A 22,313-nucleotide genomic window follows, 5' to 3' on the forward strand; every position below is an offset into this window, starting at 1 on the left:
TATGTGCTGAAAGGATAGATGGATGGATGGATGGATGGATGAACAGTAATGAATTTTTTTGTTTTTCTGTCCCTCCTTGACTCTCTGATTCTAAATTGCTCTGCCCTGGGTGTGACTGTTGACTTTCCTACAAGTACTAACTGTGCCCATCTCTTGGATTTAATTTTTGTTCCCTCTTCAGACTATGCTTCTTGCTTCCCCAGACCTCTTATTGTCTGCCAGTTCCCAGGGGTTTTTTAGGCGGTAGTTGCATGCCCCTTCCAGCAAGTTCTATCCACTGTGGAGGAAGCATAGTACAGTGGAGAGACTATCAGTCTGGGTTCTGTGGTTGCTGGTAGCACCAGACTCAAGCTAAGAGAAGTACAGGCTGGATAACAGGGAGGTTGCAGGTTGGCTTACAAAGCCCAAGGCAGAGCCGAGGACCCAAGCCCAGAACAGACTGCCACATCTTTGCTTTGGGCCTTGCTCTGACATTTACAGGCTGTGAGGCCTAGCATCACCAGGCCTAAGGTGGGGAAATAAGCACCCTCACAGGGGGCTTATGAGGGTCATAAGAGCACAGCTGGGGCAAGTGGAGCCATGGAGGCCACCACCCCCACATCAGAGTTTTTATCATTATTGTCATCCTTGCCCCATCAGGATGGAACCTAATTTTTCTGTTCTCCCTGGCCTCTACCCTCTAAGATGCCAGTAGCACCCTCCCTAGTTATGACAACCAAAAATGTCTCCAGACATTGCCAAATATCCCCTGGGAGGAGGGGTACCACCTCTACCCTGTTTTTCTAGAAAGGCATGTCTTTCTCAGTCTATCTTTTGTTTCTCCACACTGGGTAAGGACTGGGATATAGGAAATAATTGATGTTTCATTTACCATTGCTTTGCAATGATAGGGGAATGGGGGGACATCGTGTAAGCACAGGCCCATACGACACCCGGAACCTGACCTCAGGGTCAGGAACATGAGAAGGAGTAAGGGCCTGCAGCAAAGTGAAGATGACATACCCATGCAGAGAAAAAAGACAGTCGCTGTTCCTCTCCAGTTTATTGCTGTCCTACTGAAATGCAATCCCAATGTTTTCATACCTTTCAGTTTTTCGAAAGAAGCCAGGAGACTGGGTTTTTCAATGTATTTTCCAATTTATGAATACTAATGAAAACTAATTGAAAGTTTTCAAAACATCAGATGTGCTCAACACATGATGGACCCAGATTCAGTTCACTTCCAAGTTTGCATTCGCTGTTCTACAACAGCAGAGGCTGGATAAAGCTGTGGCAGGCTTCCTTCCCCAGCTCGACACCCCAGGCACTGCCAGAATTGCAAAACAGGGATCTGTGCTTTGTTTGTTTCAAGTCCTTCCACATGGCCTGCTCTTTTCTGAATGTCCTTCATTGCCATTGTTTTGCACACAGAAGATTTTATTTAGATATAGATTATGTTTTGGCAGGCATTCCTGCACTCCCAATTATGCTGATGAATGAAAAGATGTTACCAAATATTCCACCTGCTTAGAATCACAGAACGTTGGAGCTAGAAGGGCCCTTCAGAGATCGTACTGTCCAGCATTTTTCAAACATTTATTTTTAGCTGAGGACCAATAAAAAAAATTCTCATGCTTAATAAGTAAATTGGATGAAAATAGAGCTATTGTAATTGAAGTGAGGTGGGAGACCCAGAGCCCGTTATAACAGGCTTCTCTTGAACTTCCCTTGTAGAGGGTTTTCTAGGGGGAAGCCCTGAGCACTGCAGAGAACAGTTGGAAGCAACTGATCTGGTCCAATTCACTGTTTTACTAATGAGGAAACTGAGGTCCAGAGAGAAGGGGTTTGTACAAGATCATGTAGTGGGTTAGAGGCAGAAACTGGACGAGCACCTTGGCCAGAGTATTTGCTCTGAAGCATCACAGACTCCCTGCTGTTAGCAAAAACCTGTAGGATGAATTAATACAATTAAAAGACATATCCGTCAGGGGTTGGGAGTTGGTTGCAAACAAGAGGCATTGACTGCAGCTGCGTTAATCAGAGAAGGTATTTATTAGAAGAGCAAGAAGGAGCTGAAGAACCAGGCTTCTCTTGTTCCTGGCTACCTGAATCCAGGATTCAGTGTTTTAGGATTGCAAATTTGCTCGATTAACAATGCCTTGTAGCAAGTAACAGCCACGTGGCCCAAGTCTCTCCCATGAGAATCAGCAGAAGCATACCTGTTACGGCTACAGGAAAGTTTTTTTTCCAATTAAAAACAAAACAAGACAAAAACCAAGAGGCAAGGAGAGGACAGATTGAATGAACAAAACACATTTTTGCCCATAGGCCTCCCCTTTCTTTCTTTCTGGAAAACAACAATATGGCTGGAGGGGCAGTAGCCATCTTAAAGCCATGAGGACAAAACTCACATTCTGAGGATGAAGGAGCAGCTCTGGACCAGCCATCTTTTGGCTTCTTGTTAAACAAGAAAATTAAAGCTTCAGTTTAGTCTTGGTAGTCAGATTTCTGTTGCATTCCTGATACATCATCTAATTCAACCCTGCTGATTGTATAGGTAAAGCTGCCAAATGAGGCCAAGAGAAGCACAAGGACATTGCCAAGGTCAAAAACAAGTCAGTGACTGAACTGAGGCTAGAAGAGCCTGTCTCTTGATCCCAAGTGCAATGTTCTTACAAATAATTTTTTTTCAAAGTGTATGCAAATTGTTTCAAAGGGCGTGAAATAACCAATGATCTATGTTTTTTCAAAGACTACTGATAATGAGTAAATCATAATGCATGTTAGTTTTCTAAATTTTGTTTTAAGGCCAGAAGCAATCAGGGCATCATCATCACGATCATCAGTATCATCATCATCATCTTCTCATCAAGAACAACTCGGGCAACCCTGTGATTATAAGATAGCTAATTGCAAATCTATAATCTCAGGCTTGAAGATTATTTCACATTCTTCAGGGAAAAGTCTAGACGAATTGTGTGTGTGTTGTTTTGGGAGAGGAGGTATGGGCAGGGAGGTCTTCATGGCGAGAAGGACAACATGTTGTTAAGGAGCCAGCCACTCAGGGGTTAATGCCATTTGTTGTTTTGGATCCTGGGTGGATGCCAAATGGAATGTACTTTTCCCAATAGTGTAGCATCATAACATTTGATTTCTGCTTGGCATGAAGCAATGCACATTTTGCGCAAATGACTTTGCACTTAACCCTCCCACGTTCACTTGGGTTAACATTGAGCTGCTGTGTTAACACTCGTTGTGGGAAAGAAAGACACATTCCAGAGCCTGGCATCTCGGCCTCCCATGAAGGGAGATTGGCCTGGCCAAACCTCAAGAGCAATTTGGCCATTACTGTTTAAGCACCTACAGAGCGCCCAGCTCGGTGCAGAGCTCCAGAGAGTGGCACTGTCAAGTAGGGAAAAGTAACAAAGTGAAATGTGTAGTGGGGACTCAGGAGTTCAGGCAAAAGGGATATAAGTGAGGACTGTAAGGATGATTCCGTATGATGGGGAAATGGCTTCTGAATTGGAAGGAGGACCATGTCAGGACTGAAGGAAAGACAGGGAAAGGGTAGGTATTCCAGGGAAGCAACCAGCCCAAGCGAGCATGGCTTCCTGGGGTTGGGGAGTGGCTGCTGGGAATAAATGGGAAACGGGATTAGTGTGGCCATCCATCCATTCGTTTACTCATTCTTTTAATAACCAACATCGAGCACTGTGGTAGGCTCCCCAAAGATGTCCATGTCCTAATCCCCAGAACCTGTGGAATATGTTACCTGACACAGCAAAGGAGACTTTCAGGTGTGATAAAGTTAAGGATCTTGAAGATGGTGAAAGTGTCTTGGGCTATCCAAGTGGGCTCAGTACAATTACAGCACCCTTATAAGTGAAAAACAAAAGCTGGAGAAAATCAGAGTCAGAGAGTGATTTAAAGAAGCTGCATTGCGTGAAACCCCGTCTCTACTAAAAAATACAAAAAACTAGCCGGGCGAGGTGGCGGGCGCCTGTAGTCCCAGCTACTCGGGAGGCTGAGGTGGGAGAATGGCATAAACCCGGGAGGCGGAGCTTGCAGTGAGCTGAGATCCGGTCACTGCACTCCAGCCTGGGCGACAGAGCGAAACTCCGTCTCAAAAAAAAAAAAAAAAAAAAAGAAGGTGCATTGCTGGCTTTTAAGATGGAGGAAGGGGCCACGAGCCAAGGAATGCCAGGATCCTCTAGATGCTGGAAAAAGAAGCTGGGGAAGGCAAGGAAACAGATTCTTCCTTAGATCCTCCAGAACGAACTCATTCTTTCCCAGACGTTGATTTAGCTCCATGCAACCCCTTTCAGACTTCTGATCTCCAGAAGTGTAATAAAATAAATGTGTACTGTTCTAATTTACTAAGTTGGTGGTGATTTATAACAAACAGTTTTAGGAAAGTAACATACACATCCTCTGCATCCCAGGTACTATGCCAGTAGCTGGGGTTAAAGCCCGAAACGGATTAGAGATATAGCCCCTGACTTCATGGACTGGTGATCGTTGCACTGAATAGTTACACACTAACTACAGCATTATTTAATGACAGTTGTGAAGGGGAAATAGCTGTAGAATGGAAACTTGGGGCACCCACAGAATTGGCGACAGACTCCTGCTTAGTGAGTAAGTCAAGGATGGCCTCCATGAGGAAGAGCCAGAACCCCTGAGCTCCAAGCAGTGCTGTTCTTTAGAAATAGAATACAAGCCTCCTAATTATGAATGCTTTAGTGTCTTTATTTTTCAAAAATTAAAAGAAACAATAAAGTTAATTTTAACAATACATTTAACACCATATTCTAAAGTGTTATACTAAACATGTAATCAATATAAAATGTTACTGAGATTTTTTTTTTCCTTTTTGGGGTATCTGGTGGAGTTTTTACACTTACAGCACATTTCCAATGGACTAGCCACATTTCAAGGGCTCAAAAGACTCATGCAGCTAGTAGCTTCCATACTGAATAGCACAGCCCTAGAAAGTGAGAAAGGGTTTTATTTGCAGAGACATGGGGTGGGGATAGACTTTGGAGGGGGGTCCAGGAAAGGGAAGGAAGAAGAGCTCGTTCCCAGAGGAAGGCCCAAGGTGGGAAAAGCAGGGTGCGCTGGAGGAGTGGGAGCCAGGCAGGTGGATGGAGGGTGACCAGGTGAGAGGCACAAGATGGGTATGGGGAGAGAGCACAGGACTAGAGGGCCGGCAACACTTTATCCTGTGAACAAGGAAAGTCATAGGAAAAAAATGCTGTGAATAAGCATGATCCAATTGGGGCTTTTCAAACATCTTTGAGGACGAATGAGAAAATAGTTCAATGAGACAGAGAAGAGTGGAGGGTTGTGAGTGTCAGCCATGGTAGAGAAGATAAATCCATCTGACCCTTTCCCAGTTCAGCTGTTTGCTTTAAAAGTGAACAAATGAAATGACCGGCCTGAAAATTTCCATGAAAAGCTTCAGGGAGCTCCATGAGGTTAGACCTTGTCTTTTCATATTGCTTAATCTAAAACTCAGCATAGAGCTGAAGCCAAAGTACTTACCAGCAGCAGCAGCAGCAACAGCAGCAGCACTTACTGAGCTTTTGCAATGTGCCAGACACTGTGCAGAGCCCTTCGTTTGCACAAACTCTTAAGCTTCGACAATTCTATTAGGCAGATTTTACTATCTTTATCTTACAGATGAGATCATGGAAGCTCAGGGAAGGTAAATGACAAGCACAATGCCACACAGCCAGGGAGTGGTGGTGGCAGGACCTGACCGACCCAGGCTGTCAGACTCAGAGACTCTATGGGGCCTGGAAGGAAGCTGAGGCTGGGCAAGTCCTGAATAATGAGGAGAGAATTGATTGCCTGTCTCAGAGCATTGCCAGGAGGGAGTTTTTCCAAGCCTAAGACAGAGGAGCAAAGATCTGTGGATCTGTGTTCTGTCTTCCCCTTTTGAACTGATTTTTTTTTTTTTTAATCAGCTCAGCTTTATTTCAAAGTCCCCAGGAGGCTTGCTGGACTCTGAAATCCAGGGAGTCATAACTTGCCTCATCCTTGTTCATTTCAGGGTCTGTGCCAGCCTTTGGAGAGGGCTTTCTGTCCCATGTCAGCCTCAGAAAGTCGTGGCTTACCCAACTTAATTCTCAGCCAAGTTCACAAAAGCCTCCCTTCCTCCCTCTTTTCTCCTTTCCCTCCTTCCCTCGTTTTCTTCCCTCCCTCCCTCCTTTTCTTCCTTCCCTCCCTCCCTCCTTTTCTTCCTTCTCTCCTTCCTTTTCTTCCTTCCCTCCCTCCCTCCTTTTCTTCCTTCCCTCCCTCCTTTCTTTCTTCCTTTCCTCCCTCCCTCCTTTTCTTCCTTCCCTCCCTCCTTTCTTTCTTCCTTCCCTCCCTCCTTCCTTCCTTTCACCCTTCTTTCTTTCCTTTCACCCTTCCTTCCCTCCTTCCTTCCTTCCTTCCTTCCTTCCTTCTTTCTTTCCTTTCACCCTTCCTTCCCTCCCTCCTTCCTTCCTTCCTTCTTTCTTTTCTTTCACCCTTCCTTCCTTCCCTCCTTCCTTCTTGTTTCTTTCAAGGTCATCTCCTCAGTGCCCTCAGACCCTTTGCATTCCACCCTACAGTCCACTCCCGGGAGGACTGACAGAGGAGGTCACTGTACAAATGAGAAACCAAGACCAGAGAATTCATGGGACCCCTTTCCACCCACACCCCCTGAGCTCTTCTCTGTGCTCTCATTATCAGCAGATCCTCTCCCAAAACCTGTGTAATCTGGCATTTGGGTTTTTCCTGCTGGCTTATTGGCACTTTAATAGCCTTTTCTAATTGGTATCTGTTGCCAGTGAAGTTCAGCTTCAATTACATGAAAAAGACCCTCTTAGTAAACGCCCTTCTTTGCCTTTTCTCAAATACAGCAGTAGGTGTGTGTCTTGCTTGAGCACTTTTTTTCCCAAATGAGTTTGTATTCAGTTAGCCACAAATATGTTCTGCGTGCATGTGTATGCATCTACATATGTAAAGATACGCAAATACATACACATTTGTATTACTTGAACACAAAATCCAATGTGCTGAAATTCCTTTTTTATGTAAATGAATAACATTTCTTAAGGGAGCATTGTAAGGGCCATTGAGGTCACACTGTATTTGGAGATCACCATCTCTCTCTCTGCTTTCCCTGTTCTGCCAAATATCTCCTCAACGGACTGTAAAGAATACAGATGAAAAGTATGTAAGAAATCACGAGTCTACAGCATGTCTGCCCTTTATTTTAAACCATCTAAAATTTGTCCTTATCATGCCCAATGCCCTCCAGTATTCTAAAGACCTTTGTTGCGTAAGCAATTTCTCCATTCAGTGGTGGCTTATCTGACAGTTTCCCATTTACCTTCTACCTATTTTTGCACTCGACTTTGAATTTTAAAACCCCACTGTGGTTTGAAAAAGACTTAAAGGATCTTGAAGGATGAAATCAGAAATCTAGATTAGCAATTACTATAAACCTGCCAGCAAGGAAGTTGTTGTTGTTGTTATTGTTTTCTATTTGGGCCAAAGCAAAGACCTGAGGCTTAAGTGTAATCCAAATGCATCATCTAATGAAGCTTATGTCCTGGAAAAGTGTCTGTGTTTTCACTCAACTCTGCCTGACTCCACTGTTTCATTCTCACTAACTGAAGATAGTCCTAGGATGAAGCCTTTTTTTTTTTTTTAATCTGAATCCTGGGCAACTACTCCAACATTAAGCCTCATTTAGGTTGAAAGAAAATTCGTTTTCTTACTGCTTTCCCTCTCAGCTCCTTTTCTGAGCTTTAATCGAAAGCAGCCGTGCCAGGCCACATGCCATACCACCTGAGTTTCTGCACCCTGAGGTGCTCTCTGCCCCAGGCGAAGACCACAAATGTTCATCCTGACAATGGATAAATATGGGGTGGGTACTGAAACTCAGAAGGAGAAGGAGGCAGCAGCTGATGAAATCTAGAGGTGTCAGCTTCAATGATAGGGTTACTTGAATATGCTGACCCTCACTTCCCAGGAAATCCCTGTGATTCCTAAGTGCTCCTCTTTATTCCCTATCTGCCCCTTCTGATGCATATTTTCTGAAGATTCTGCTCAGTTCTGCTCAATAAGTTTCCCCTTTATGGTTCATTTTGACCAAACATCACAAAGATAATATTAATAGCTAATGCTGTAGAAAGTAGGTGATGTGCCAAGCATTGTCCTGGGCACTTGCTAAATAATCACTCATTTTTTCTTTGATTCTTTACAACAACCTTATAAGATAAATACTGTTACTGTTCCAAGTTACAGATGAGGACACCGCGGTCCCGAGAGGTGAGACAAACTTGCTCAACATGACACAGCTACAGTTGATAGTGGAGTCAGTTTACTCACTCAGGCCGTCTGGCTCCAGATTTGGTGCCCTTAACCACTGGGCAACACTGCCCTGGCACTGATTCTTCTGTGCTCTGTGCTAAGTACATGCAGACATATTTTTACAAGATCTTCTCAACAGCTGAATATTGCTATTGCATTTTTATGAGCCATATATACAAGTCCCACAGCCAGAGAATGTAGGAGCTGGAAAATGTATTTTCTCATTCAGCAGGTGTTTACTGATCATCTAATAAGTCCTGTGCTCAGTGCCATACATAGACACAATGAGGAGAACAGACCTGGTCTCTAGTGGGGGAGGCAAATGTTAATCAAATGATTCGACATATAAAGACATCGTTTCAAACTGGCAAAACATATAGAGGCCGTGCAAGGTATCTTTTCTAGCTAAGGGTGGGAGGTGTAGAGAGGAGGCTTTTCTCCCAGAGGAAGGAGTGTTTAAGCTAAGATAGCACCCATCTGGGGGAGGCTACGTGGTAATGGGTAGCGGGTTAGGGAGCAGGCAGGGAAAAGTATTCTCAACAACAGGGCGTAAAGTGCACAAGCCTTGCTGTGGGGGAAGCAAGGTGAAATTGTGACATTTGAGCCACCCTAGCTAGGCTAGAATGCCAGGAGCCAGGGGAGGGGTTGGAGGGAATGCCTTGAAATGAGGCAGAAGAGACGAGAAGTTGTGGTTCATCTGATCCTCAAGCTATGTGTTAAATCTCCTTGTTCCACTGACCACACTATTATAGCAGGTTCTTAGCAGCAAATTTTGCTTTTCTCATTTCATAAAACAGTTGGTAAAAGCCCATTTAAAAACTCTCAGCAACACGGCGTGTATTGCAGACAGGCATAATTTCAAATGTGCTGTGCTTTGCCATCTCTAACATATTCAATCATGGTCCTATTTGCAGAGCAGACGGTGCAGGTGAAAACCCTTGTAAACAGTGACGTGCTTTCCACACGCGCACCCATGGTATTAGCCTTAATAATCGGGCTTGTTTTGGATAATGCATGCACTCTAACGGGAGTTAATATATGTTAAGTGTTCAAAACGGTGCCTGGCTCGTGGTAAACAGCTATATAAGTGTTCACGATTGTTTTTACTATTATGCCTCCCTTTTTTTCTTTCCCCAGGCTTGGTCGGGGGAGGATCTGTGCCTCGCCAAACTGTTATATGTGTTCACGTTCCTCTTCTCTTTCAGGTCAGAACAAAATCTGCTTCATCCCAGGCATGGTGGGCCCTATATTAGAGATGACACTTATCCCTGAGGCTGAGCTCCGGAAAGCTACCATACCAATCTTCTTCGACATGATGCTGTGTGAATATCAAAGAAGTGGGGATTTCAAAAAGGTAAAAAATGAGGCCGGAAACTCATGCCAGCATCCCTAATCCCCAGCCCATTTCCCCATAATGATATCGTCTTTCCATCTCCCTGAGCTTCATTGAGAGGCTCGGCGGCAGGATAGGGACATTTATTCATAGGCCTGGAATGAGCTGGCAGATCAGATTTGGTCACTATTCTATCAAGCTTTTCCGTCCGAGGGCAAGATTAAAATGCACTTTCTTGCTGTGTATTTGCTCAGTCTCTTTCTCAAGAGTCTAAGAACCCCACGTCTCTACCTAATGATTCCCTAAAAGTGTGCTCCCAGGGCCCGCTCCTCCCAGCAGTCCCACTCTCTCACCCACTCTTGTCTAGTACTTCGTCTTCTGGGCTGACTCTGCAGATCTGTGTTATCCAGAAAAGGCCGACACTGCTGGGTGTCACACTTGTCCACACATCAAATCTGATAGCAAATGGAGTTAGGGACATGTTGCTCAGGAGGGACCTCTGGATCTGTGAGGGAATAGGACGCTGACCCCAGCATGGAGGTCGTCAGAACCTCTGTGAAACATAAGAGCCGTTGCCCAAATATTGTCATTGAATATCTGGTCAAACTTGAAGAATGAGGTCCATTTCCTGGGCCTGGCCATGCTGGGAGCTCTGGCAGTGGAAGAAGCACCAGGTGCCACAATTGGCTCCTGGCACTGCTCAGTGACATTACCCTGTTTAGGAAAGTTGGTCTTTAAGTCCTATCAAGGCTGCCTGAGCAGTTCCCTTGGGTCTCACCCTCTGTCCTCTCTGCCCCACATCCTCACTTAGTTTTACCTCTAACCAAGCTTCTAACCCTCCTCTCTCCCCCAGTGCGTCTACCTCTTATTCCTACCATGTCCTGCCTTAAAACAGGTACTTAAAAGGCAGCAGATTCCAAACTGCCTTTCCTTAAGATCCTTAGGGATATTTCCCTTCCTTTACCCATTAATACCCTAACCCCCACAGAATAAAGCACACACCGTCTAGCCAGCATCCCAGCCCTGCCGGCTCTAGCCTTCTGAGGAATGTCTCAGCCATCCTCTCCAACTCTCCCCGCCTCACCTCTTCTCCACCATCCCTTCAGCCCATCTGAATGGCATTGCCTCTGTGGGTGTCCTTCGGGCATTTTTTTCATCCCATTACTTCTCTGCACAGTCACAACCCTGCCTCCCAACACCTTCTAAACTCCTACTGATCCTGCGAAGCCCATCCAAATGCCATGTCGTCTAGGAGGTCTTTTCTCCGCATTCCTGCCATTTGATTTCTAAGACATGACTGTTATGTACTGCCTTGTTTTATACTCATTTCTGTGCATTTTTCATCTTCCTCATCTGCATCTAATGACGATAATGATGATGATGATTATAATGACTGACTTTAGATATTTACTACGTATCAGGCATATGACACCTATTTTCTATTAGTTCATGCAGTCTTTTTTAAACTACAACTCTATGAAGTAGGTAACATTATCTTGTCTTACCCATTTTAAAGATGAAAAGAAACTGAGACTTAGAAAGCTGATGTCATCTGCTGAAAGTCACCGTCAAGAAAGTGGCAGAACAAAGGCTGCAACAAGCAGGTCACTGCAATTCCTAAACCCATGCTGCAACCCGCACTATCCAGCCACCAGTATCTCCCAGTAATACTGGCTGAATGATATTCGCTAGAGCAGTGCTTTCCCTAAATATGTCCATGGAGCACTGATCCAACAAGATACTCTAGGGAAGAGGGTTTCAAGGTTAAATACCTTTGGAAGCCACTGCATATTGGAACCCGTCTTAGAGATTCCCAGGGCATATTGGAACCCCTCTTAGAGATTCCCAGGGCATATTGACAGAGTCAGGGCACTGAGACATTCCATGGCCAACAGATCTGTCATTTCTTAAATTTATTTCTTAAATTTATCCGTTGTCAGGAGGAATATTTGTGGTCTTCACCTGGGGCAGAGAGCACCTCAGGGTGCAGAAACTCAGGTGGTATGGCGTGTGGCCTGGCACGGCTGCTTTCGATTAAAGCTCAGAAAAGGAGCTGAGAGGGAAAGCAGTAAGAAAACGAATTTTCTTTCAACCTAAATGAGGCTTAATGTTGGAGTAGTTGCCCAGGATTCAGATTAAAATTTAAAAAAGAAAAAAGAAAAAGAAAAGTTGTTCGAGAGGAATAAGAGACTACTTTGCTATGATGATACCACTGTGAGAGGTAGCATTATAGGGACTTTAGTGCCAGAAGGGCTAGTGACCAGCTGCCTTTTTGTGAAGAGCCTGAAAAAAAATCAGGCTGAGTAGGTCAAATGGAGAAAGAGGCCATATCTGAGCAGTTGGGATAGGGGGAGTGGAGGGTGAAAGCTTGGATTGAATGTTTGAAGGCAGCTTGGAATTTGCTGCCTTTTAAGTGGGAGCAAGGTCTATGCAGCTTGGTACCATGTGAAGGGCACACACCATGAGATGAAGGGCACTTGACTTACCCTAAGACCCACTTCTGAGGCCAGCAAGTGCCTTAGAAGAGTTCCTGGGAAGAGGTGTGCAAAAGAAACACACCAAGTGCCTGATGGTGTACAATGTCCCAGAAAGAAATAAGACCTGGTCGCTGCCTGGATTGTGACCTGACAGATGTATTTGGCGGCCTCAGAGGGTTTCACTCGAGTGTGATTTTCCTTCCCTAAAGGATTCTGGTATCTTGGTTTCTCTGTAGCATGCACCCACCTGTTTTATCTGTATGGAGTCATTCCTTGGGCTCCTCACTCCAGTGTGCGTTCATTCTGATCATGTTCCCCAATCACTTCTCCTCGCTGCTCCCTTATCAAAAGAGACAGGACAATCAGGCTGACTAATGAGGCAGATGCCCATGTGAAAACCAGCCAGCGTGCTTCATAGGAGCTCAGCTGGGGGATACGTGGGCCCAGGCATGGTTTTTGGTTCAGAGTAAGCAGTCATGGAAGGCGTCTCCAGGAAAGGGAGGTGGTGACACCCTGCTGAATCTCAAGCAGCCTTGATGGCCATAACAAGAGTGAACCCCAGGACTGGGGTGTAGAATCCAGGAGGGCTGGTGTGCAAAGTGGCATTAGTTCATGATGCTAAAATAATCCAATGAGAGAAGAACCAGGTCCCCCAGAAGACCACGTTGTTCCCTTTCTAAAATGTGGGTTGCTTAAGGGACAGAAGAAACTGAGCAGGGGCTTTTCTCCCAGGTCATACCAAACCCTCTGGCCTGATGCCAGTTTCTTGAAGTTCTCTAGTTCTCATGCCTTTGTATGGGCTCTTCCTTTCATATCTTTGCCTGAAGAGATCCTAGACACCCTTCAGCTGAGACTTCACATTTTGGGAAAGGCTTTCCTTCTTCCTGAGGCAGTGGTTCATCTGGGTACAAGAGACAAAGATTTGCTCAAGCCAAGTATACATAGGCTGGAACTAGGACAGGAAGGTGTTAGACTCTCAGTGGCTCGGGGTTCTGGGGGCTGAACAGGAGGTGACTCCAGGGCAATCTCTCTCTCTACTCTGGGTTTCTTTTGCAACCTCCATGCCAGATTTCCCTGTCTTGCCTCTCACCTAAATTTCATAGACAGCTGATGGATTTGACTGATGACATTTACCCCTCATGAGTGCAGCGCTTCATCCCAGATCATCTCGGGGGTCTCTGTCCATTGTCTAGGACTGGATGTCCCATCCCTGGTACACCACATGATTCCCTTGGTGGAGCTGTGGAAGGACAGTTTCAGAAAGAGGGCCTTAGGTGGACCCCACTGTGGCTGGCTTGGCCAGTACACATGCTAGAGTGAAATGTACCCCGTCCTGCCTGGGTTGAGTGGTCATCACACTTGTCCCACACAGCACAATTACCTGCTCATAGGTCTGTCTTCCACAGCAGACTGTGAGCTCTTGAGAGCCAAAGCTGGTCTCTCAGTCCTGAACTCCCAGTCCCTGTCAGGTGTCTGAGATGCATGTTGTGGGCACCATGTCAGTGTTCCCAGAATGAATGGATGGAGGCATTTAGAGCCCCATGCCAAGGCATTCAGGGGAACCACATCAGCACAGGGGGGTACATTCCAGCAAATGTTTTTATAACATAGAATAATGGGGGTTGCTCATGACTGAGTAATCCCCTTGTGCTGGGTAGACCAGCTGTCTTGCTGGCCAATTCTTTGTGGAAGGAGGGGACGTAGGTGTTCTGGATGCTGTTGGTGGGAATGAGTGGGAGTCCTGGGGTATAGAGACCTTGGAGATTGGTTAGCTAGATTCAGATGGTAGAACAGAACTGTGTACCAGTCAGCATGGGGATCTGCGCCCTCAGCAGACAGGAGATCCCAGAGAGAATTCTTCTCTCAGAGAAAGAAGAGGGGATAGCATCTGACAGCAGTACCTAGAACAGTGCCTGAACACCATAGGAGCTCAATCATTGCTCACTGAATGAATTAATAGATGGAGATAGCCATGTTGGCAGATTCCACTGAGACTGCATCTTGGCATGGAGTAAGTTGGTGATTTAAATTGTTTAGAACATAATGTGGAAAAGATTACATCAATTCAATAAATCTGCATTGAGTGTTTGCTGTGTTCTGGGTACTGTGGTTCGGATTCAGATAGACCTACTCTTTATAAGCTGAATAAATGTGGGTAAGTTATTGAACCTCTCTCAACCTCAGCTTCTTCATCTGTAAATTGGGTATCAAACTGTCATTAGAGGTTCCCATCCCAAGCTCTTTGCGGGGATGAATTGGAACAATTAGAGACAACTCAAAGAAAATTAGAAAGCTGCGCTGACTTCCAGACACCCCTTCTCACATGGCATTCTCTTTTCCAGATTCCTCCAAACTCTACTTCTTTCCACCCAGGATAACTGGCATTTCATAACAGAGGAGGTCAAAAGCAGACTTACTGGTGTTGATGTCATCATCATCATCTTCCTGACATCCAGGCCTCTAAAACCATCTCTGCCCTTCCCATGTCAAAGTCAGCACCAGACATGTGAGGAAGAGCAATCATTCCCCAAATCTCACACTTCCACAGGGCTGGGCTCCAATCAGAAAACATTCTAGGAAAACAAGATGATAAAAATAGCCAAAATGTTCTAAAGCAGCCAGGAGAGGTGAGAGAAGCAATGCAGGGAAGGCATGAAGCAAACACGAGGCCCATATCAGGTCATTCTTCTGGAAGAGGGAGGCCCAGGCAGGAGGTTTGGGCTCCTGGAGTCCACTCCTTTTTTCTTGATTAGAGCTTCTTAAGACTTGTATTGGGCCTCTGTAGAATCTGACTTCTGTAGTGGCCCTATGAAATCGATGGATACTCATTAGCAAGCATCCACCTCACAGCAGTGGGGTAAGAAGTCAATGATATGATACAGTCGTGTAGCTGTGGATGAAAATGGCAGTAATTTGGAGAAGCCAGAGATACATCCTCAGCTCTGGATGGTGACGGTGTTGGGGGTAAGGACTGTTGCAGTGTCATTATGGAGTGTATGTTTGGGAGAACCTTTTTTTTTTTTACCTTTTTTTTTTTTTTAGACAGAGTCTCACACTCTGTCACCTAGACTGGAATACAGTGGCATGATCTTGGTTCACTGCAACCTCCTCCTCCCGGGTTCAAGCGATTCTCCTGCCTCAGCCTCCCAAGTAGATGGGTTTACAGGTGCCCACCACCATGCCCAGCTAATTTTTGTATTTTTAATAGAGACAGGGTTTCACTGTGTTGGTCAGGCTGGTCTTGAACTCCTGACCTTATGATCCACCCGTCTTGGCCTCCCACAGTGCTGGGATTACAAGTGTGAGCCACCGTGCCCAGCCAGGAGCACCTTCTTGTGTTGGACCTTGGGCCTACCCTAGCTCAAGTTCATCCATCCGTTGGAACTTCAGACCAAAGTCCTACTTTGCCTCAGCCTCCTCATTTGTAACATGGGGATGATGATGTTCTTCTCCCTTGGCTGTTGTAAAGATTAAATGAGAGTATGATGCCCGTGATAATGACAATGACAACACAACGACAATAGCATGATGAGCTTTGCTAACAATTATTGAGCACTTACTGTGTGCCAAGTGCCTTTTACTTGTGTTTGCCCTTTAATTTGTTACAGTACCACTACAAAGGAGATGCTGTTTCAAATCTCCATTTAATAGATGAGCACACTGAGCCTCAGAAATGTTTATTAACTTGGCTAAGGTCATAGGGCTGGGAAAAAAGTCAAAGCAAGACTCAAACCAAGTCTATTCAATGCCGAGGGCTGTGATCATAGCCATTTCTGAGCACAGCACTGACCCTGGGATATACCTGACTGAGACCTTACCCCTCCAGCTCACCCCAAGGGCTCAGGCATGGTGGTGTGGTATCATTTGTCTCTGCACACTCTCTGGCACCCTGTAATTTCCCTCCTGGCAGGCTCTTTTGTGACGCTGAGACAAGTGCTTATTTACCTCAACCACTTCTCTGCTCCAAAGAAAAGTTCAGCTCACCAGGAAGAATCATGCCAGCATTTCCCAGTGAACCCCTCAGACAAGAAAAAATGCTGCTTTTCTCCCCTTGCGCTGCTCTCTGGTAACATTCAGCAGTAATAACAATAACATTAGTGGTGATGACAAGTCGATAGAGCACAGCGCACACTTAAGGTTTGGCACTTTGCTTGTGCTTTACATATAAAATCTCTGTGCCCTGTAACTACTCCACACCGTAGGTACTACTGTTATGCCGGTTGTATTGATAAGGGGTAGACAAATGCTGGCCCACAGGCCAAATTCATCCTTCCACCTGCTTTTGTAAATAAAGTTTTATTGGACTACAGCCATGCCAATTTGTGTACGTGTTGTCTAGGGCTGGTTTTGTGCTACAGCAGCAGAGTTGAGTAGTTGTCACAGAGACCATCTGGCCTGCAAAGCCTAAATTATTTACTGTCTGGCCCTTTACAGAAAATGTTTCCCAGTCCCTGATGTAAATCCTGACACTGAGGATTCGAAAGACCTACCAGCTTTCCCAAGATGGCAGAGGGAGGCAGGGAGGGATTTAAAGCCAGACAGCCGCATAACAGACTCATCGTGTAGTCCCTCAGCTATATTTCTTCCTGCTCTAGGCTTGGCAGAGAAGACATCTCTAAGCATGATAGTCCCCAGCCCTTGACATTGGATAATATTCAACACACACATAATGCTTGACAGGATGCACCACAGAAGGGGCATGACTCGTTTGCAGACTGGCAGTCTAGACCCTTGCCACACTGGGCCTCATCTAGGTGTCTGTTCCCTTCCTCCCTCCCTCCCTCCCTCCCTTCCTTCCTTCCTTTCTTCCTTCCTTCTATTTGTCCATCCATCCATCCTTCTCTGCTTAAGCTGAACGGCTGTCCTCATCTTTCTCCACATTCCCACCTTGACACTTTTGCTCACACCATTTCCCTCATCTGGAATGCCTTCCGTTTCACATTTACCACAGTCCTACCCATCTTTCCAGGCCCAGTATATCTCCTTCAATAAGTCTTCCCCAACTGAGGCAACTCATGAGAAATTCTTTGGCATTTGTGCTGTATCAGCACAAGCTTTTGATCCCTTCCTTAGACCCTTTGTGCACAAAAGTGAGGGAACAATGGCATCACGGATGATGTGTGAATCAGAGGGAAGAGAAAATGTGGTCCCTGCCTTATCATCACCTAAAGATTCCAATTCCATGGAGCTCTGTCCTTTATGCACAGGAAAGAGCCTGCCAAAGGTATCTGCCATTCATCTGGGACTTTAGACAGGTCACTTAAACTCTCTGAGTCTCTACTTCTTCACCTGTAATAATTACTGACACCGAGGGTTGTACCAAGCAAGGGCTGGCCACTCTTCGTGCATTGTCACATTTAAAGGTGATCCATGACCTCCAGACTTCATGAAGTATTATGAAGACCGGGTGTCAACAGGTCACGTTAGAAGCCAGGACTCCCCAAGTCCTCTTTTGCCAAGCTCCCCTTTCCCTCTCCAGGTGCCAGTTTATTTTTTAATGGTAAAATGAGGGAAGAGCAGACTGCACGATTTGGATGGACTCTTCAGGGTATAATACTAAAACAGTACAAACCATTTTGCATCAAAATCATGTTAAAAAGACACAGGATGACTTCAAAACAATGTGTTGAATAAGCCATGCACTCCAGTGGGTGAAATGCTTCTTAACATGGAAAGTAGGGAGACAAAACATTCTGTGGCTTCAATGCCAGTTGGTGGAACTGTAGACAGATACTTGCTTTCTGATCACTTACCTAATCTGATCTCTGATCATTACAATTGTCACCAGTCTTGACTTATCTAAGACCTGACATTTGCTCCATGTCTTATGAGTATTTTTCATCATTTCTTTGGTTGGAGGGAACAAAACTCCAATTCAAACTGGCTGATATATACACAGATCAGCTCATATGAATGGGAAAGCATCAGATGTGACTGAATGCAGGGGCTCACAAATGGCATCAGGCCTCTGTTTCTCTGTATCTTCTGCTCTCTGCTTGCCTCTGTATTGGTGTAATTCTCAGACAGCCTCTTTCATTGTGGTCAGCAGCAGCTTCAGGCTCAAGACCTTCCATCTTTAGGTTGAACAGAAAGACTCATTTTGCTAAGAGTTCCTATAAAGCCTCAGATTTAGCATCTCACTGTCTCAGTCCAGACCTTTATTAATGCTGGGACCTGGGCAATAAAATATATTGATTAGGAGCTAGGCCTGTGTCAGGTCTCCACACCTGGAATTAGGGAGGGATGTTCAGCCCACCAGAGCCCCAAGGACTACTGTTAAGACTGGTGTGATCACCAAAATATGGAGAAAGGAATGAAGGAATGCCAAGCAGGCAGAAACAATAGCTGTCCAGGAAATATGTCCATTCCCTTTTCCTCTTTCTGCAAATTTTCTACTTAACCTTTGAAAACAAGCTCAAATAACATGGGCTGTGAGAAGTCTTCCCTGACCTCTTCTCCTTCTCCTTCTCCTTCTCCTTCTCCTTCTCCTTCTCCTTCTCCTCCTCCTCCTCCTCCTCTTCCTCCTCCTCCTCCTTTCTTCTTTCTTCTTCTTCTCTCTCATCACCCATGGCTCCCCTTCACTCTCTGGGCACTCCAAAAAGGCAGACATAGTATTCTGTTCCATTTTGCATTCCCAGATCCCAACACTCAACCTGGGAGATAATGAGTGCCCCCTAAAGCTTTGGTTGAAATAATGAATTGACTAATTTCAGCCCTCAGCCTTCTAACGTTATTGTTGATTTTTGCCTCCTGCATCTTCAGTTTGAAAACGAAATCATCCTGAAGCTGGACCACGAGGTGGAAGGGGGCCGAGGCGATGAGCAGTACATGCAGCTGCTGGAGTCAATGTAAGTTCAGTGCCCCGTGTGCAGGAACAGCCTGTGAAGGTCAGGTGAGGCGGGAGGGCTCAGAACTCCAGGGGGCTCTGAGTGGTTGTGTCCTCCCCTGGAGATCGATCTAGAGGCTCATGGGTATCGGCAAAGCTCCATTTTTGGAAGAAACCTCACATTTCTCTCTGGAGTGGCCATTTGTTTGGAACTGACACAATGGGCCAGATGAAAAGAATCTTTGCTGTGTCGGGAAGAGGGAAATAATCCACCAAAATGTCTACTTTCATCACATCTTAACTGTGGAATATGGTTGCTATTTTTCCTTTCTTTTCTGTTTAAATATTTGACAGATGTTGGTCATGACCTACATTTATTGAGCACACATACTAACTTAGCACGCTATTGTGCAATGTGCTATGTAATGCCTCCTTTAATCACACTTACTCCCTTTGATGCCCATTTCACAGAGGTGGGCCCTGAGGCTGAGGGAAGTAAGCACATTGTTCAAGGAAACTGTGACAAGCTAGTGGAGTGGACAAGCTGCATCCTGAACCTAGCTCTGCCTGACTCCAGTGCCCAGGCCAGGGGCAGACAGTGGACAGAGAACAGTGCCCAAGACCACTGGACTTGGAGTCAGGACATTGTTTTAACAGCTTTCTTGAGATATAATTCACACGCCATGCAATTTACCCAAAGTGTACAATCATTGACTCTCAGTATGTTCACAGAGCTATATAACCATTGCCACAATCAATTTTACAACATTTTCATTACTCCTGAAAAGAAACCCTGCACCCCTTAGCCACTGCTTCTGCCAGCACACACACACGCACGCGCGCGCACACACACACACTCACAAACACTCCCCCATCTCCCCTAGCCCTAGGCCACCATTACTGTGCATTCTGTCTTGCCTATAATGTTTTCAAGGCTCATCCATGTTGTAGCATGTTTCAGTACTTTATATCTTTTAATTGCCAGATAATATTCTACCATATGGATGTACCCCATTTTGTTTATTCATCTCTCAGTGGATGTGTATTTAGGCTGTTTCTACCTTTTGACTATGAGTATTGATTCTGCTGTGAGCATGCAGGTACAAGTTTTTGTGTGGACATAACATTTACAGTCCTCTTGGGTATATACCTAGAAATGGAATTGCTGGATCATATGGTACCTATATTTGACCTTTTGAGAAACAACGACTATTTTCCAAAGTGGCAGCTCCATATATATTTCTACCAGCAGTGTATAAGGGTTCCAATTTCTCTGCATTCTTGTTAACACTTGTTAATATCTGTCTTATTGACTACAGCCACCCCAGGGGGTGTGAAATGATATCTCATTGTGGTTTTGAATCGCATTTCCGCGATGTGTAGAATTCATTGATTTTCAGTACACTCACAGGGCTGTGCACTTTTCCATGTGCGTATGGGCCGCTTGTATATCTTTGGAGAAGGACATTGGGTTTTGATCCTGGCTCTACTGATTAGGAGCTGTAAGACTTCACAGGAATCACATATGTCTGGCCTCAGTATCCCCATTTCTGAAATGGGAATAATAAAGCTCCTGTGGTTATTCTGAGAACTGAATAAGTATAAAGCATCTGGCACACAGCAGGTAAATGCTTCATAAATATGCTTCCATCTCCAGGCCTTGCTCCCAGTTTCTGTGTTTGACAGCTTGGTAATTGCCCCCTTCTCCCGTGAGGCCTTCTCCTGAGGCTCAGGAACGTGACTCAGACATCCCCACTTCCCGCTAACTGTATATTCTCTGATTTGTATGATTCTCTGAGATCACTCTGGTTTGGATTCTTTCTTCAATCCTTTTTGAATATTTTAATTTCAATAAGAAAAGAAAACTGAAGGCCTTGTTCTGACCCCTACAATAAGCCTCTCCACCCTGCCCAACCAGCCAGAGCCCAGAGGACAGGATGGCGCTCCAGGCAGTGCCATCGCAGCTGGCCCCTGTCCCCTTCCTGTCACTGTGCATGGCCCTCACTAAACACTTAGAATGCAAATGCCATTTGGCCAGAAGGAGAAACCCACTGTCTGCCCCTCAGGTGGATATGGAGACTGATGTATCCGGGAGGGAATAAACAGTGTTCTGGCTGAGTCAGTGCTTATCTTAAAGTTCTAAACAAGAAAATCAAAATATTGACCAGAAGTGAAGCCATGAACAGTGCTGGCAATTTCCATTTTTATAAGTGGATGGGGCTCTGCGGCGGTCTTCAGATGATCAGCTGGGTTTTCAAATCCTTCCTGAGTGATTATTTATAAAAGGAGTCCTTAGAGGTCAAAGAAATTAAAGACAGCTCATTATTTTTTCTCCTGAAGTAGACGTGTGAATGATTTTTACACAAAACGCATCAAGTCCGACACAGGGAGCCAGGGCCGCATCAGAACATCCATGGGGCCCCTGTGCCTGCTCCTTCCTTTCACCTCTCTGAGCCTCAGTTTTCTTATCTCAAAACTGGGGATAAAAATATTACCGAGCCCTTAGAGTTTTTGTTGGGATTGAATAAGAAAAATCATGTTACGTGCTTAGCACAATTTCTGATACTGAGTGGTTAGTCTAGCAATATTAATTATTAGTAGTACAGATTGATTGTCCCTTATCTGAAATGCTCCGTACCAGAAGTAGTTTGAATTTGGGATTTGTTTTTCAGATTTTGAAATAAGTATACTTAATAGTTAAGCGTCCCTCATCTGAAAATCCAAACTCCAAGATGCTCCAGTGAGCATTTCCTTTGAGTGTCATGTTAGTGCTCAGAAAGTTTGCATATCACATTTTCAAATAGGGGACAGTCAACTTGTATTACTTACAGGTGGATAGCATGGTAGTTATTTGAAGCCATGAGCTTACCTATCTTTTCTCCCCTGGGCTACTTGAGATGCTTGAGAACACGCTGTGGTGTTTCTCTGTGGGAAAAATATCTCCGCTAAATTTGACAATGATTGGCTTGATTCTTAAGGTCCTCCACTGATACACAGGGCCCCCACTGGGCAGATACAGTCCTGTGGGCACATGGCTTGGATGGAGCCTTGGTGAGCTATTCTCCCTGTGGCAACTGCAGCCTTGCATAGGAACACAAGGTTTAAGGCATGGAGTGGGGCTGCATTTCAGTCCTCATGTGCTCTGTGCAGTGCACAAGCTATATAACCTTACACAGAACTCCAGTTCTCCCAACCCTCAGAACTCTCCTTGGAACTCCCGCTCATTGATCCACGTATATCTGAAAGTGTAAGTCTCACATTGAATGGAGTCATAAGACACTCCCCTGCCTTTCTGTATTTTATTCCTGGGAATAGTTCTAGAAGTGGTGAGGGAACCAGAAGGTTGAAG

At 45.2% G+C, this 22,313-nt stretch overlaps 1 protein-coding gene across 1 annotated transcript in view; it reads left to right on the forward strand.

Annotated features, from left to right (window-relative positions):
- Positions 1-22,313, forward strand: part of DOCK2 (dedicator of cytokinesis 2) — a 435,458-nt gene that overhangs the window by 361,382 nt on the left and 51,763 nt on the right. Inside the window, exons 33-34 of the mRNA XM_025388691.1 lie at positions 9,534-9,682; positions 18,901-18,986. Of these exons, the coding sequence (XP_025244476.1) occupies positions 9,534-9,682; positions 18,901-18,986 (235 nt within the window). The remainder of the gene's footprint in view (positions 1-9,533; positions 9,683-18,900; positions 18,987-22,313) is intronic.

Source organism: Theropithecus gelada, chromosome 6 (genome assembly GCF_003255815.1).
Source record: "Theropithecus gelada isolate Dixy chromosome 6, Tgel_1.0, whole genome shotgun sequence".
Taxonomy (NCBI): domain Eukaryota; kingdom Metazoa; phylum Chordata; class Mammalia; order Primates; family Cercopithecidae; genus Theropithecus; species Theropithecus gelada.